Below are 17,313 nucleotides of genomic sequence, written 5' to 3' on the forward strand. Positions count from 1 at the left end.
TCAAAGGCACAGGGGTCTGGGGCTCTGTGCCAAGGTCTCTGAGCCCCCTGGGCAGGGGCTGGAGCCCTCCAGTGCAGCCAGAAGAATTTCCTGGGTTCCAACAATAAGGAAAACTGCCCACTGAACAGAAGACAACTGCCATACAGATGGCAAATAGAATAAAATCTGCTTGGCAATCCAGGACACAAGGCACCCACCTCTGATCATCCCTGCTCCCCTCCTTTCCCCTGCACACTCAGAGTTCCTGCCAGGGCAGACAGGGGCAGCTGGAAGGGGAGCAGCAGAGCAGCTGTGACAGCCACCACCGTGTGCCCAGGGAGTGCCACCCTGGGGCAGTGCGAGCTGTCCCTGCCCATGGCAGGGGCAGAGCTGGATGAGCTTCAAGGTGCTTCCAGCCCAAACCAGTCTGGTAATTAATGACTTTGTGCTAATTACCCACAGCAGCACTGACACAAAGCCTTCACACCCTCAGCCCACCTCACGTCCTTCAGAGGATTTTGCTGATTTTTGGGGCGTTGGAAGGACTGAGTGCTGCACACAGGGCACTGCTGCCCTGCATTTAAATAACATTTATTGATCCCCTGCAGTCAGGGTGGGCCAGGGAGACAAAGGAAGGCCTGGCTGGTGACTTCTCCTGGTTCAGAATTGCCCAGAGCTCTAAAGGTGCCTCATTTCCCTGGGCATGGACAGGTGGGAGCACTTTGTGCCTGTGTGAAACACCTTCCTGCTCATTTTGTGGCTCTCTGTTCCCTAAAAGCGATGGAAATGTTCATTGTGTGAAGAAAACCCTTCAGTGAAGGCAGGGAGAGCCTTGGAACATTTGCTGAGCCCTGAGTACAGCTTTGATCAGAGCAGTGAACCCCAGGCTGCTTTTTGTGCACATTTTACACAAAATGTTTCAGTCTTTGGGTTTTGGCAGCTCACTTTGGGGTTTTTCTCCTTGACAGTAAGGATTCTGTGGGGTCACTGGTTTGTTTCAGAGCACTCCTGAATTAAACAATACCTGCTGGTGAAGCTATTTTTGTCTTGTGGGCTGAATTTATAAATTGGGATATTTTTGGGAGTGAGCACAACTTCCTGCCTGCTTTCCTGAGCTGCTGCTAAAGATGAAGGGCATGCTGGTGCCTTGATCTTTATAGCTCCGTGCCAACAGCCCTAAATCCCAAATCCAGGGCAGTCTGTCAAGGAAGGAGCTGAGCTCCACCTCCTTCAGCTCTTTGTGGTCTGCCACAGTCACAAAAGCAGGAGTTTGAAGCGCTCAGTGCTTGTGCAGGGGGTGCACTTGGTTCCTGGAGTGAGGGGTTATCTCTGCACAGCCCCTGAGCTGCACTTTTTACAGCTTTTGGGTTCTTCAGTGAAAACCTGGCCAATAAAACTTCAAAAATTAACAAGTTGAGTGTAGAGGATCTGTGAGCAGAAGGCTCGTGCTGAACAAGGACAGCTCAGAGCAGCTGCTGGCAGCAAGTGAATGTTGTCATTGTGCAGCTCAGTTAGAAACTGAGTTCCAAAATTGGAGACAAGTTGTTCTCCTGCAAGAACATCAGGGAATTAGACAGATTTTATCTGAATATTCTGACTTTGGACCGTTTTCTTCAAAAATCTGCTTTAAAAATAGAGGAGAGGTCCAGAAGGAAGGGGGGTGGGAGAGAAAAAAACCCATTTTACTCTCTTCCCCCTTCACAGCTAATCAAACTTGGAGTTTTTTTCTGTTTAATTGGGATATCTGAGAGTTCAGCAAGAGGAGCAAAGAGGTAAAATGGCTCCAAATTCTGTGGACCTTGGCACAGTTTTAGGGGACACAAAGTTACCGTCACAGCTTCTCCTGGGATCTGTTTTGCATGAGTATAACACGAACACACCCAGAGTCAGACAAAACAGCAATTTGGGCTTCAGGGCCTGACAAGAATATTTGAAATGTAAATAGAAAACACTTGTTAAAGTCCAGTGCAAGAAGGAAGGGGGATAGGTGTTCTCCTGACATATTTCCTGGTTTTTAAAGGAGAAATCCAAACCCATTTTTACGTCCATGTTTGCTTTGAAAGCTTTAAGGAATGGGGGGAAAAAAGCTTCAAAACCTGGAATCCTGTGGGACCAGCACTGCCTTTCCCACCCATTGAACAGTCCAAGGTTTGCCAGGCTGGAATTTCCTTGGAGCTGCCTGAAGCTGCCAGGTGCCAAGGGAGGGAGAGGGGGACAAGGCTCTGAGGGGGGACACACGAGGAAGTGATGGCTCTGAGGGGATGGCACTGAGGGGACACAGGGTGATGGCACTGAGGGGACACACGGGGTGATGGCACTGAGGGGACACAGGGTGATGGCACTGAGGGGACACACGGGGTGATGGCACTGAGGGGACACAGGGTGATGGCTCTCAGGGGACACACAGGGTGATGGCACTGAGGGGACACACGGGGTGATGGCACTGAGGGGACACAGGGTGATGGCTCTCAGGGGACACACAGGGTGATGGCACTGAGGGGACACACGGGGTGATGGCACTGAGGGGACACAGGGTGATGGCTCTCAGGGGACACACAGGGTGATGGCACTGAGGGGACACACGGGGTGATGGCACTGAGGGGACACAGGGTGATGGCACTGAGGGGACACACGGGGTGATGGCACTGAGGGGACACAGGGTGATGGCACTGAGGGGGATGACAAGGCTCAGAGGGGACACGCAGGGTGATGAGGCTGGAAGGGGATACCCGAGGTGATTGATGGCTCTGGGAGGGGACACTGTGAAAAACACCAATCACTTGTTTATAAAATTTAAAAAGTTTAATAGTAATAAAATGATTATAAAAATAGCAATGTAATTAGAGTAATAATAATTTGGACAATTAGGATTTAGGACAATATGAGACAATAAAAACAAGGAGTTATAGACAGTCCGAGTACCTTCTCTGGGCAAAATAAGCCCGAAAAAGGACCCACTGTTAACAGAGGATTAACCCTTAAAAGCAATAGCCTGTTGCATATTCATACACCTCATACATGATGCATCAATTCCATTCAAACACAGGATTCTGTCTGGGCAGTGTCAGCTTCTTCCTCTGAATCCTGATGGTGTCTCCAGGGCTGAGCAAGGCAGGAAGAAGTTCGTTTCTTCTGATAATGGAGCAATAAATTGTCTTTCTCTGATAGATTTAGGTGTTTTGTGGCTGCTATCTCGGTCCGAGTGCTCTCTTAAAAAAAAGTATCCTACGTACCATAGTTTCTATTTTAACATTATGTTATAACCTAAAACTATATTTAACACACTATTTAGGAAAATTAACACAGCATAACTTTCTAACATAACACATATAATATTATTTTTTATTATTTGCAAAAAGCCAGTCATAAAATACGCATTTTTCACAGACACCCAAGGTGATGGCTCTCAGGGGACACCCGAGGTGACTGATGGCTCTGTGGAGGGGACACCCAAGGTGATGGCCCCGGATCCGTGGCAGCAGCAGCAGCTCCCAGGATCTCTGGAATCCAGGAAACCCCAGCACATCTCTGAGTCCACAGGTCTGGGGGAGCTGCCAGGAGTACCTTCAGCAATAAATGAGCCCCCACATGTATAAATCTGTACATCATATGTGGATTTCTAAATATGTATCTTCAGCACAATCCTATTTGCCTTGAGGAAGTTAGGGTGGTTTAAAACACACCGTGGGACACAAGCAGTAATTTTCTTGCTTGCGAAAAAAAGAGAGGAAAAGCCAATTAACAGCACGTTAATTAGCTGGGGCCTCTGTGCTCCAATGCACTTAAAGGTTTAAATAGGTGTGAGGCTGGGTTTGCAGTGGCAAAGCGCTTCCTACGGCTTCAGGGGGCTCCTAGTGCCGAGAAATTTTACCGCAGAGGTGCAAAAATCAAGTGTCGAAGGAGTTTTGAGGGAGAACGTGCGGAAAAATAGGAAAGGAGAGCGGAGTGTTTCCCGATCTGGCAGGAAAAAAAATCGATGCTTCCCATACCGGGAGTCGAACCCGGGCCGCCTGGGTGAAAACCAGGAATCCTAACCGCTAGACCATATGGGAGGCGCTGAAAAGCAGTTCATCCGAGCACGGCAAAGAGCTACTGCCGCCCCGCTCACCACCAGAGCGGTTCCGCCGGATCCTGTTCTGCCGTTCCATGGGAGACACCGGGAGTCACCGGGAATGGCCGGGACTCATCAGAAGCCCCCAATAAACGCCCCCACCTTGCCAGAGAGACGCTGCCCTCACCCAACATGGCGGCCGGGGCTTCGGTCGCCCCGCGCCCGCGTCACGTGACAACGGGGGCGCGCGCGTGCGCGGGGCGGGAGGGGTGCGCGCTCACGTGACCGGCGGCGGCCGCCGAGCGCTGGGTCCCGTGAGCGGGGGGGGGGGCGGGACGGGGGCGCCGCCACAGCCCCGGGTAACCCCGGGCACCGCACCGGGCACCGCCACAGCGCCGGGCTCCGCACCGGGCACCGGGCACCGCCCCGGGCACCGTCTCCGGCCCGCCGAGCACCGCACCGGGCACCGCACCGGGCGCCGCCACCGCCCCGGGCACCGCCTGCGGCCCGCCGGGCACCGCACCGGGCACCGGCCCGAGCCCCGCACCGCCTCCGGCCCGCACCGCCCGACCTGCTGGGGCTCACACCGGCAGCGTCCCCCGAGCCGCCGCAGGTGCCGGGGGTCCCACCGGCATCGTCCCCCAAGCCGGCCCCGAGCCGCCCATCGCCGCCGGAGGTACCGAGGCGCGGCCCAGTACTGCGGGGAATCCCCGGGGAATCGCGGGGATGGGGCTGCGGGGAATCCCGGGGGAACGGAAGGACGTGCCGGGAGAAGGGGCTGCGGGCATCCTGAGGCAAGGAAGGGGCTGCGGAGGCACTGCCGGCCCGGCCGCAGCCACCCCAGCCGGGCCGGGTGGTTTCGGGAGCGCCGGAGGTTTCCCGGCAGCAGCGGGAGTTCCCCATGGGCCGGAGCAGGGGGAGGGGAGCTGGGACTGTGTCAGCGCTTCCCCAGTACCGGGGGTGGGATCGGCCCTGGGATTGGCATTGGCATTGGTATCAGCATTGGGATCGGCATTGGGATTGGGATCGGCATTGGGATCGGCATTGGGACTGGGATCGGCCCTGGGGTTGGCATCAGCATTGGGATTGGCATTAGGATCGGCCCTGGGATTGGCATCAGCATTGGGATTGGCATTGGCATTGGGATTGGGATTGGTGAGTGGAGCCTGTGCGTGTGGGAAGCAGCGATCCAAAGTGGGCTTCTCTCTGCAGGTGTGTGATGCCAAGCACAGCCATGAAGAAAAAGGTAAGGACGGACAGGGTGTTTCCCTTCCCCATCCCCATCCATGAGTGCCGCTTGTTGGATCCATCCCTCGGCTGGGGCTCTGGTGCCTCTCAGTCAGTGCTGCATCTTCTGCTGGAGGTGCCAGGCATTATTAAACCCGGCTTCAATCCTGGCCTGGATGGGCTGGGTTAAACCCAGCTTCAATCCTGGCCTGGATGGGCTGGGTTAAACCTGGCTTTAATCCTGGCCTGGATGGGCTGGGCTAAACCCGGCTTCAATCCTGGCCTGGATGGGCTGGGTTAAACCTGGCTTTAATCCTGGCCTGGATGGGCTGGGTTCCTGCAGAGCCTTCCCCAGCAATTGCTGTTCCCCGGGCGCTGCTGGGGCTGTTGCAAAACCCTCTGCAAAACCCTGTTCTCAGGGAGGAAGATCTGCTCCTGTCCCTCCCCGGTCCCTGGGCCACCCTCCCGAGGTGTCCCAGGAGCCCCAATGCCCTCAGGGCTCCAGGAGGATGAAATTTAACACGTGGGGAAGGAGCAGCAGCTCTGGGCATGGCAGGGGTGGGTGTATCCCAGCAGGAGCACGTCCAGAGCTCTTAAAGGAATATCTGGCTGCTTCTCCATGGTGAGGTAGGGTTAGGTTCCCTGCCTGGCTCTCCGTGCTGCTGTCTGACCCCTTTGCAAGGCCTCTGCAGCCTAAACTTTGGGAATTGAGGCTGGTTTGGGCCGTGCCTCAGACTGGGATCGAGTTTCTGCCTGGGATTTTGTGCTGGTGCTGTGAAATAAGAGCTTGGCTGTTCTCTGGGATCAGCTCAGGGGACAGGACAGGACAGGGCAGCATCCTGGGGGCCCTCCCCAGCCCTCCTGGGTGTGGAAGAGCCAGGAGCACTCCTTGTTGCCTACCCCTGGAGCCTGTGGGCAGCGTCCCTGTGGCCAGGGTGCTCCCAGCCCAGAGCTGCTGCAGGGATGAGCTGAGCACATGGCCCTGGGGAATTGTGCCTGCCTTTTGTGCCCAGCTCCTGCCCTGCTGCCCAGGGTGGGGGTGGGAGCTGGGCAGCACTCACTGGGCTGCTCTCCTGAAATCCCTCCTGGATGGCAGACTGGCAGGGCTGCTGCCAGGAGCTGCATTTGGCTTTGTGACTGGAACTTGTTTAACAGCTGGGTTTTGTGAGCAGCGCTGTGTTGGCTGCCACTGATGGGTTTGTTTTGTTTAATTTTTATTTTTAGATCACAATGTAAAGCCTTGCCTGGTGTGACTGTCTCCCCTCATCCCCACCCCCAGCAGCATTCCCTGCTTTTTGGCTGCCTCTCCTTTCCCCTGAGCTCTGCAGGGAAGGGACATCATGGAGCCAAGAGTCTCCTCTGGAGGGGCATCACTGGAGCCATAAAGGGTCTCCCCTGCTCTGGGAATGCTGACCTGGGCTGTCTCATCTGCTTTTCCCCTTTTTTTGGTCTTCTGGCACCTGAAACTGGGAATTTCCCTGGTATTTAGGGAAAAGAAAACTAGTCATGTTGTGGGAAGAGCAGTATTAGAAGGTCTTTAAGGTCCCTCCCACCCTCTCTGGTTGGGACAGAGTGTTTGGGGTGGAAAACCAGGAGCTGATTGGTTGTTTTTGGTCTGGAGGGGTCGAGACAAAGCTGTTCCTCATCTTTTAAAGTCCTTTGGTGCCCCCAAAGCCTCAGGTGGGAGGGGCTGGGAATGGGGAGGCAGCTCCTGCTTTTCCCAGGTCCTGTCCATGTTTTTGGAGAAAAGTGTTCAATCTGACCATGGCCTGGGAACCAAGGCCAGCAGGGAGGTGGGATGGCCATGGCTCAGTGACACCCAGGACTGCTTGGGGTGTCTGTCCTGCTCCCCACGTGCTCCTCTCTGCCTCTGTCCTGGTGCATTCCCAGCTGGACTGTGCCAGTGCTGTGTTCAGTGCCTTTGGCACTGAGATGTCAGCTCGAGGGAGCTGGGGGGGGACTCAGTGCTCTGTGGGAGCTCATTTTTCCTTCTTTCCCTGTGTGCAGGTGCTGCTGATGGGTAAAAGTGGGTCTGGCAAGACCAGCATGAGATCCATTATCTTTGCCAACTACATCGCCCGGGACACGCGGCGCCTGGGGGCCACGAGTAAGGACCTGCCCCGTTCCCACAGCCGGGGCTCCAGCCCTCAGCAGAGGGGTGGGGCCGTTCCCTGCAGCCATCCCTGGGTCCCCTGGGTGTGTCCCTGCAGCTGCCACACCCTGCTGGGAGCTTCGGGATCAGCCAGGGACAGGCAGGAAGTGGAGGGAAGGGAAAGGCAGCGCTGGGATCGGCTTTGCTGCTCTGTTGTTCAACTTTTATCCTTAACTCCCTTTTTTGGGGGTCACAAAGCAGCCTTTGCTGCTTTATTATTTAACTTTTATCCTTAACTCTTTATTTTTGGGATCAGGAAGCAGCCTTTGCTGCTTTATTCTTAAACTTTTATCCTTAACTCCCTTTTTTTGGGATCAGGAAGCAGCCTGTGGTGCAGCTACACCTGTCAGAGCCTCCTGTGTGTTGGTGGAATGTTCCTGCTCCTGCAGGGATCTCCAGCACAGGGATCCTGCATTGCCCCCGTGGTTTTGGCAGGATGATGCACTGGGTTTAATGAATGCCTTTCCTTCCCTTTCCAAAGCCTTTGTTGGGAAAGAGCAAGAAGTGATTCCTCTGGGAGAGGTGGATGAGTTGTTGGGATCTGGTGCTTCTCACTGGGAAGGGCCAGTGTGGATTTAAGGTCAGGGATTGGTGTGCATTTCCTCCTTGCCATGGATTTGGCCTCTTCCTGAAGTTTACATTCCCTGTGTTCCTGGTTTATTTTGTCAGGGATGGCTTAGAGCCCTGCAGTCATTCCTACAATATCCCAGGGATCAGGGAGTGTGTGAGTGAAGGGGAACACTTACTGCACTTCTCAGGAGAGCAGTGGGCAGGGAGCCTGAGTTCCTCTGGGAAATGGGGTTTTGGTGGGATTTTACAAACTGGGGCTGCTTTCTGAGGAATGCCCATCCCTGGAAGTGTCCAGAGCCAGGCTGGATGGGGCTTGGAGCAGCCTGGGATAGTGGAAGGTGGCAGGGGCTGGAATGAGGCCTTTAATCCCTTCCAGCCCAAACCATTCCATGATTTGGTGCTGATTTCCATGATTTTTGGCTGCCCAAGCTCTGCCCTGGCTGTGGTGCAGTCAGTGAGCTCCTGCTGTCTCTTTGCAGTTGATGTGGAGCATTCCCACGTCAGATTCCTGGGAAACCTGGTGTTGAACCTGTGGGACTGTGGAGGGTAGGTATTGATTATTCCTGCCCAGCCTTTGGGGGAGGCTCTGGGGAATCAGGGATGGAGCAGGGGGGATTTTTCTCTCCCTGGGATGAGGTGGTGCCAAGGGAATGCTCCTTCTGCTGTCCTGAGGTGCTGGAATTGCTCACTCCAGCTCCATCCAGGTGGGATTTGTGCAGAGAGGCCATGCTGGAGGTTGATCCTGTGGCTCCTGGAAGCAGCTTTTTTCAAGGAATGTGTCCCCTCCTCAGTTCCATGGCCTCTGGACCATCTCAGTCATGTTCAGCCAGAGTTAAAGGAGATTTAAATCCTGGGATTTAAGGCTGAACTGATGCTTTGGGTCACGTTTCACCTATTCCTGCTGCTGTGGGCTTTCACAAACAGCTCCTTAAAGCCAACCTGAGGCCAGAAGCAGCAGCACATGAGGGAAGCTTTGGTTTCCTGTGGGACTGGGGGGGCTGATGCTCTCCAGGAGCATCCAGCTTTCCTTGGGCATGCCCAGGGCACGCAGCCCCAGCCTGGCCTCCCAAGTGGGGGCTGCAGCTCCAAATCCCAGCCCTGCCCTCCTGGCAGGAGGAGCTTCCCACAAACCCAGCGTGCCAGGCAGGAGCTGCCCTAAAGGGAGTGTCCTGCTCTGCCCCTCAGCCAGGACACCTTCATGGAGAACTACTTCACCAGCCAGAGGGACAACATCTTCCGCAACGTGGAGGTGCTGATCTACGTGTTCGACGTGGAGAGCAGGGAGCTGGAGAAGGACATGCACTACTACCAGTCCTGCCTGGAGGCCATCCTGCAGAACTCTCCTGATGCCAAGATCTTCTGCCTGGTGCACAAGATGGACTTGGTGCAGGAGGACCAGCGGGATCTGGTGAGGAGCTGGCATTGCCATGGAAATGCATCCCCTGTGCCCTGTGGGTCACACCTCAAAGGCAGCCCCGAGGGGCTGTTCCTCGAAGGCTTTCTCAGATGTCCTCAGAGCTTTTCCTGCCTTCTTTTAAAGTGTGTCATGCTAGAATCCAGTGGAGAACAGCAGTGCTGGTTTTTAGGGACAAGAAAAGCCTTTCCTGCCTGGTTCCAGAGCTCCCAGCACACCTTGGCTCCTTCCAACCCAAACGATTTTGGGATTCTGCAGCAAGACATCCCTGGCCCTGCTGCTCCCTGGGAGGGTTCCTGGCCACTCTCCCCTGCAGTGTCCCAGAGATCCATGTGAAACTCATCCCATAAATCCATACAGCAGCCACAGCACAGGCAGGAACATTTCACTCAACCCCTCAACTCTCTTTGCTCCCCAGATTTTTAAGGAGCGTGAGGAAGACTTGAAGCGCCTTTCCCGGCCCTTGGAATGTGTTTGTTTCAGAACTTCCATCTGGGATGAGACACTTTACAAGGTTGGTGCAGCTTCCTCTCCACATCTGCCTTCCCACTGGGAGCAGAGCAGGAGGAGGATCCCTGGAGCTGCTGTTGGTGTGTTCAGCTCTGCAGCTGCTGCTTCTGCGGGGTGGCAGTGAAACCCAAATTAATCCTGGGTTTATTAATTAATTTTAAAAAGTCAGGAGCATGTGGTAAATATTGGGAACTTGGCAGACAGGGATCCCAAATATCCCCCTGGCTCTGGGAAGGGTGAGTTTGCCACTGCCCCACACCTGGGTCAGCAGCTGGGCAGGGATGGGAGGCTGAGCTTGGAAAAACCGAGTGTGGATGAGCAAAGATGTTGATCCCAGCATCCCCAGCCCCTCCTGGGCTTGTTCCTGGCCTGTTGGGATAAGGTGGAACTTTGGGTCAGGGATGAGCTGCCAAGTGTCCATCTGTGTGCTGACCTTGCTCAGGATTAAAGATCTCTGTGAATTCGAGTGGGACAAGGAGACAGAAGCATTCCCAGCTTAAAGCAGGGATGATTTAAGTCTGTTCAGCAGCACTGTAGTCTCTCTGCCTGCTGGAGAAGAGCTGGAGCCAGGGAAGGGTCTCCTCAGGTCTGGGCTCCCTCTGGGACCTGGGCATGGAGGGTGGAGAAGCTTCTCAGCCTTGCCCAAGCTGTCAGCACCCAGAAGTGCCCAAAATCCCTCTGGGAGCACATTTCTCATGAGAGGCTGAGGAGAGGAGCTGGTGGGACCTTTGTGTGTCTCCCTGTCCAGGCCTGGTCCAGCATTGTCTATCAGCTGATCCCCAACGTGCAGCAGCTGGAGATGAACCTGAGGAACTTTGCTCAGATCATCGAGGCAGACGAGGTGCTGCTGTTTGAGAGAGCCACGTTCCTGGTGAGTTCCTGGCAAGGGTTCCCTGGGTGGAGCCTCCCTTTCCCTCCCTCTGCTCTGGAGCCAGGCTGGGAGAGCTGGGGGTGCTCACCTGGACAGGAGAAGCTCCAGGGAGAGCTCAGAGCCCCTGCCAGGGCCTGAAGGGGCTCCTGAGAGGGACTGGGGACAAGGGATGGAGGGACAGGACCCAGGGAATGGCTCCCACTGCCAGAGGGCAGGGATGGATGGGATATTGGGAATTGGGAATTGTTCCCTGGCAGGGTGGGCAGGCCCTGGCACAGGTGCCCAGAGCAGCTGGGGCTGCCCCTGGATCCCTGGCAGTGCCCAAGGCCAGGCTGGACATTGGGGCTGGAGCAGCCTGGGACAGTGGGAGGTGTCAGGTTGGAACTGGATGAGCTTTGAGGTCCTTCCAAGCCAAGCCATTGTGGGATTCCATGGAAGCTGGGAGGTGCCAGCCCCAGTGCAGAGTGCCCTGATCCAGGCCTTGGCATTCTGACAGCAGCTGCTGGGATCCTGTGGGACCATCCCAGAATTCCCCCCTGCAGCAGCTGAGCTGAGCTTTGGTTGGGGTTTCCTCTTGCAGGCTCTGGGAGTGTTTCATGTCCCCATTGTGGTGGGACTGCTCTGAGAATCCCCCTCTGCACAGGGCAGGAACCTTTTGTAGCTTCACAACCAAACCTTTTCACTTCCTCCTGCTGGGGCATTTGAGCTGGACCTGATTTCTTTTGGGTTTTGATGTTCTGCAAATCCAGAGCATGGATGGGGGGTCAGCCATGGGATTGTGATGCTTTTCCAGGTCCTTGTGCTCCAATCCCACTGCAAAGCTGCTGGATAAAACCACTCTTGTCCATATTCTGATTGCTGGGCTGGGCTCTTCACACTTTACACCAAACTCTTGCTGAGCTGAAGGAAATACTTGAATTATTTGGAGTGTTTTCCTTGCTGGTGATTTGGAAATGATGGAGGGAATTTGGGAAAGGAGCCATGACTTTTTTTTTCCTCCTTAAACTATCAGAAACAAACACTTGCCATGCCTGGCAAGTTCTGCTTTTTGACCTTTTGGAGATAATGAATAGTTCCACCTTGGGGTGTGTGACAGTGTGATTGTTACAAGGACATTTTAAACTGAAAGAAATTATCTTTGCTTCAAAAATTGTGTGCTTAATTTAAGTGCAATGGTGACTTGTTAAAAAACTCCTTCCTTTTTTTATATACTTAAACGCTCTCAGGACTCTCTTCTCTTGAAGGGAAATCTTCCTGTGAAAATCTCTTTGGGAAATCTTATTCTGAAATTGTGTTTAAATTGTAGTGGAAAAACCTTATCTGGGAAGTTTAGGAAGGAAATTGAACACTGGCAACTGCAAGTCTTGAATGTGGCTAAAACTGTGCTTATGGGAATAATTGGGCAAGTTTAATTGGGTTTAAGGTGGTTAAGGGAAAAAAAGAGGGAAAAAACCCTAAAAAAACCCCTGTTAAATGTGACTCCCTGAATAGAGCAGTTCCAGATCCCTGTGCAAGGGCTCCTGACACGTCCAGTGAGAGCTGATTTTGGGATTGTGAAGAGTTCAAAGCAGCTGGCCTAAGGTTTTGAAGAGATTGCTGTCAGGTTTGCTGTGGGGATGGAGCTGTGTGGGCAGGAAATGCAGCTCTCACTCCATGTGGCTGAGGAATAAAGGCCTGGGGCCACCAGCTCGGAGGGAATGTTTATGGAGATGTTTTCAAGGGCTCCTAAAGCCCTTCAGACCCTCTGGGTGTTGGCACCCAGGCACTGAGGGCTGCTCCCTCTGCTCTGACTGGAGTCAGAGAGGGAATGGAGAAGGGATTCCCAAGGAAGCAGCTGCCTTTGAGCTGCTTTTCTTGGGGAGGAGCAGCTTGATTTGGCTTTGGGATCACTGCCTGTGCAGGATGGGAGGGAAAATCCATCACAGCACTCAGCCCATTCCTGAGGGGATGGACACATTTTTTACTCTGTTTCCACCTGTTCTTGGATCAAGATGTAAATTGCTGCTGAGGTGAAGCCCTCAGGGGACAGTGGTGTCACCTGCAGGTCTGTGCCATCCGTGGTGTGCTGATCCTGTCACTGAGTTTCTCCACAAAAACCCCACAAGAATTTCTGCAGAACTGCCAGGATCAGTCAGCCAGAGGCAAAGGGGATCCTCCCTGCTCCCCAGGCATTCCCAGAGCTGCTGTGGGAGGGCTGGGCTGGGATCCCTGACTGCCTGTGCCCTCTCCAGGTGATCTCCCACTACCAGTGCAAGGAGCAGCGGGACGTGCACAGGTTTGAGAAGATCAGCAACATCATCAAACAGTTCAAGCTGAGCTGCAGGTGAGCTGCTCCCATCAGCACTGGGCACATCAGGGCTATTCCAGCTCTTTGCAGAGAATCCCAGTTTGACTCCTCAGCAGCTGGAATATTGCTGGGACACAAATCATTTAAATGTTCATTTAACATCCTCCTTGGCTCATGGTGGAAGAGCTTTGGAGCTGTTTTGTTCCAGACCTCCTTCTCCTGGATCAAGGCAGGGGAATTCCAGGGCTGAAGTGATCAGAAGTGTTTCTCTTGGAAACTGGGAATGGAGAGCTCTGCTCCAGCCCAGGCCCACAGGCTGCTTGGGGAGGATGGGGCTGCAGGCACTGTTTATCCCTGTTTGCAGTGGAAAAGTGGGAAGCTTGGCTTTGCACAGCCCTCAGGCTCCACTGCCAGGTTAATTCTGAGGGTGTGTGGAGCTGGATAGAATGGAGAAGCTTCTGGGGGGGTTTACAGGTGTTCAGATGTCTCCAGATATTCCCATTTTATGCTTATTTGTGCTGCTCATCCAGAGTGTCCAGCTGGGAATGGCTGAGCACTGGTATCCATGGGGAGCAGGCCTGGTCAGAGGGGTTGTGTCTGGAATTTCCTTCATTCAATGCACAAGCAGCTGATATTGTTCTCATTTGGCCCCAAACTGAGGAATTTGCCTTTAAAACCAAGCCCAGCCAAAGCCCTGCTGTAGCCACACCTTGCCAAGTGGGAATTCCAGCTCCTCCTTGTTCCCAACAGCTCAGATCAGGGATTTTGGCCATGTGGGCACAAAAGCTCTTCATTCACTCTTTTTTCCCCTTTATTTCCCTGTTTTTCAGTAAGCTGGCAGCTTCTTTCCAGAGCATGGAGGTCAGGAACTCCAACTTTGCTGCTTTCATTGACATCTTCACATCCAACACCTACGTGATGGTGGTCATGTCAGATCCCTCCATACGTAAGTCAGAGCCAAGAGAAACCTGCTTGGGGCAAAAAAAAAACAGAAAAAAACCTAAAAAAAGCTGGAATTAGTCCTGCTTAAACCGTGTTTCTCTTGAAAAATGAGTTTTTAATTACAGAATTGATTAAGAGAGAGGGATGAGTGTGAGCAGCACCCTGCAGAGGTGGTGGTGGCACAGCTGAGCTGCTGCTGCTGCTGTCACAGGGAGCCACCAAACCAGACCTGGCTGAGCAGGTCGTGCCTAAAGCCTATTTTGGGCATTGGGAGCTGGCAGCCCTGGTGATTTTTGGGGAGGAAGCAGAGCTGGCTCATGTTTGGGTGTTGCTGGGCTGTCTTGGGTGGACAGGCTCTAATTTTAGCAGCCTCTATTTATCCCAAGGAGGAGCTGCAGCAGTGCCAGCCCACAGCCCCTGGGAGCAGATCCCTGTTTACACAGCTCTTGGAATTCCTGCTGGGAGCTCAGGGGCTCCAGGGACACTGCCCAGCACACCCCAGGCCTGCTGCTGTGCTTTCCCTGCCCTCCTTCCTTGGGGAATTAGGGACACTCTGGGATCCCTGGGCATTGCTGGGCTGGGGAGCAGCTCTGGGATGAGCAGCTCTCCCTGGGAGAAGCTTTTCCTCATGTTCTTCTGGGATCAGCCAACAGCCCTGACCATCCCACATTAAATTTGCCCAGACCATCCCACACTAAACTTTGCCCAGACCTTCCCACATTAAATCTTGCTCAGACCATTCCATGCTGAATTTTGCCCAGACCTTCCCAGGCTTACTTTTTACCCATCCCACATGAAATTTTGCCCAGACCGTCCCATATTAAATTTTGCTCAGATCATTCCATGCTGAATTTTGCCCAGACCTTCCCATGCCTAATTTTTACCCATCCCACATGAAATTTTGCCCAGACCTTCCCATGCTTGATTTTTACCCATCCCACATGAAATTTTGCCCAGATCTTCCCCTATTAAATTTTGCTCAGACCATTCCATGCTGAATTTTGCCCAGACCTTCCCATGCTTACTTTTTACCCATCCCACACAAAATTTTGCCCAGACCTTCCTACATTAAATCTTACCCAGGCCATCCCAGATCAAATTTTGCCCAGATGTTCCCCCATTGAATTCTACCCAGACCATCCCACCTTAAACCTTGCCCACACCATCTCACATTAAATTTTTCCCTGCCCAAAATCCCGCTGTGGATTTTGCCTGGCTTGGGAGCAGCAGGATTCACCAGCGCCTGCAGACAGAGCTGTTGGAGCCAGGCAGCCCTGAGGCCGTGGTGACTCTCACCCTTTTTAACTTCTTTTTATCTCCCCTGTCCCTTTTCCGTCACAGCTTCCGCGGCCACGCTGATCAACATCCGGAACGCCAGGAAACACTTTGAGAAGCTGGAGAGGGTGGATGGACCAAAGCACAGCCTGCTCATGCGCTGATCCCAGGCACCGGGGCTTTGGGGGGAGAAAAAACACACCGGGACTACTTCTTTTTAGGAGAATCTAACACTGTCCATGTCTTTGTTGGGCTTTGAAATGAGTGTGCTGCTTGTTTTTTCTCCTCATCACGTTGGACACTAGAGCTGGAGGCTGCCGGATCCGCCGCGGACCTTCCCGGATTCCCTGGCACGGGAGGGTGGGGAAGGAGGCAGGAGGGTGATGTGCCCGCAGGGGGTGTGGCAGAGCCCTCCTGGAGGCGCTGCTGCCGGCTGATGGGATATTTACTGTTTCCTTGGATGGTTGCTAGAAAAAGTTTATAAATTTCTCCTCATCTTTGGTCATGGAAATAAATTTTTGCTACCAGGGATTTCAGATCTGAGAGTTTTACAAAGTGGGTTTGCTTTCTCCCGAATCCCGAGGCAGCTTTGGGAAGCAGGAGCTGTAGGGGCTGGGTGGCTCCTTTTGTGGTTTTGGGGGGATTTGGCCGAAAGCCAGTCCAGAGTTTCACTGGGAATCGCTTGGCAGCATCTCCCTCCCTTTATTCTCTCTTGCTGCATCAAATTACTGTGTGAAAAAGGGTGTGGTGCCTTCGTGCCTGGCTCTTCCCTGTATCCCTGCCCACACACCCGCTGGGAGGGGACAAACCCACCGGGGCGAGTCCGGGAGGGGGAACGAGGAGATAAAAGGGCCGGAGACCCCGAGGCCAGGAGGGGGAACGAGGAGATAAAAGGGCCGGAGAACCTGAGTCCAGGAGTGGGAATGAGGAGATAAAAGGGCCGGAGAACCTGAGTCCAGGAGGGGGAACGAGGAGATAAAAGGGCCGGAGAACCTGGGGGCTCCGCACAAGAGCTCCCAGCCCCGCTCCATCCTCCTGGAATTCCACAGCCGCGTCTCGCACCGCCCACCCGGCAGCTGCCGTGCTTCGGGCTGGGGGAGTTCCATGGGAATCGTCCCCGTGGGGAGGAGCTGCTCCAAGGGAGCCCCTGCAGAGCTGGGAATGGCCAGACAGTGGCTGAGGTTGTGTTTGCCGGGGTGCAGGTGTGGAATACCTGGAGTGGGAATCGTGGAACAGCGCTGACACAGCCGCTGTTCCCCCTTGGAGCTGCCCCGTGCCTGGGATCAGCCCCTGCTGGGAATGTCACAGCTTCCCACACTCCGTACCCTGGCCCGGAGCAAGAGGATGATGCTGGGTTGGACCTCTGGGATATCTCATCCCACTGGGAAGGGCTTCAGGAGCTTTGGGCACCTGCTGGGAGCGGTGGGAATGCTGCTCATTGCCATGGTGACAGGAGGTGCCGCTGGGTTTCCTTAGGGAATAAACCCCAGCAGCACATGGAAGTGGGATGATGCCAAAGGGGATGTGGAGTGGGGGGCAGGTGACACAGGGACAAATGGCCAGAGCTGTCAGGAGTCAAATCCTGGCCGGGCTGGTGCTCCTGGGACAGTGCCCCAGTGGGGTTGGAGTGAAGTTCTGCTGTTCTCCCATTCCAAATCCCTTTTCCTGAAGTGCACAGATATGGGGGCTCTGTTGGAATCAGCGTGGTCCTTTTGCTGTGGCCAAGGTGCCACTGTGCTCATCGAGTGACAGCCTGTGACAAACACAGGTGGCTGTGTCACAGCACCTGCCCTGCCTGCTCCCATGGCACCGAGGTGTGTCCTTTGTCCCTTCCCAAAGCAGATCCCAGCCTTTTTGGGAGCCTGGGGTTGGTGGCTGCTCTGGCCCCTTCCATTCTGAGCAGGGAGATTTGGGAGATCAGGCTCGTCACCCTCGTCCCACTTTCTCTGGCAGCTCCTGCCCTCAGCAAAAAATATTGATGCCTGCTCCAGATGTTTCTCACACAAACATCCCAAACCTGGATGAGGTGGCTGTG

The 17,313-nt window shown here is 54.1% G+C and overlaps 1 protein-coding gene, 2 long non-coding RNA genes and 1 other non-coding gene across 5 annotated transcripts; 1 reads left to right on the top strand and 3 right to left on the bottom strand.

The window, feature by feature from the left end:
• Positions 1-2,759: 2,759 nt before the first annotated feature.
• Positions 2,760-4,243, bottom strand: LOC139597432 (uncharacterized). The gene is made up of 2 exons (XR_011681603.1): positions 4,088-4,243; positions 2,760-3,543 (listed from the first exon to the last, which is right to left on the bottom strand). It is a non-coding gene; the product is annotated as an uncharacterized lncRNA (long non-coding RNA).
• Positions 3,960-4,031, bottom strand: TRNAE-UUC (transfer RNA glutamic acid (anticodon UUC)). The gene has a single exon. It is a non-coding gene; the product is annotated as a tRNA-Glu (tRNA).
• Positions 4,244-4,318: 75 nt separating the features above from the next.
• On the top strand, positions 4,319-15,809 carry LOC139597430 (ras-related GTP-binding protein A). Of its 2 annotated transcripts, none has more exons than XM_071442778.1 (10): positions 4,319-4,724; positions 5,243-5,276; positions 7,265-7,364; positions 8,459-8,525; positions 9,165-9,387; positions 9,812-9,907; positions 10,652-10,774; positions 13,006-13,097; positions 13,892-14,007; positions 15,345-15,809. In XM_071442778.1, exons 2-10 carry the CDS (start codon positions 5,250-5,252, stop codon positions 15,440-15,442), a joined length of 942 nt encoding a protein of 313 aa, XP_071298879.1. In that variant the 5' UTR covers positions 4,319-4,724; positions 5,243-5,249; the 3' UTR covers positions 15,443-15,809. The 2 variants fall into 2 exon arrangements, with proteins under 2 accessions (XP_071298879.1, XP_071298878.1); XM_071442777.1 differs by having other exon boundaries at positions 4,320-4,706.
• LOC139597431 (uncharacterized) lies at positions 14,688-15,202 on the bottom strand. Its single transcript, XR_011681602.1, has 2 exons — positions 14,867-15,202; positions 14,688-14,766 (listed from the first exon to the last, which is right to left on the bottom strand). It is a non-coding gene; the product is annotated as an uncharacterized lncRNA (long non-coding RNA).
• Positions 15,810-17,313: the final 1,504 nt, after the last annotated feature.

The sequence above is a fragment of the Agelaius tricolor genome, unplaced genomic scaffold, assembly GCF_023055355.1.
Source record: "Agelaius tricolor isolate 1412-34295 unplaced genomic scaffold, bAgeTri1.0.p SCAF_17, whole genome shotgun sequence".
Taxonomy (NCBI): Eukaryota; Metazoa; Chordata; class Aves; order Passeriformes; family Icteridae; genus Agelaius; species Agelaius tricolor.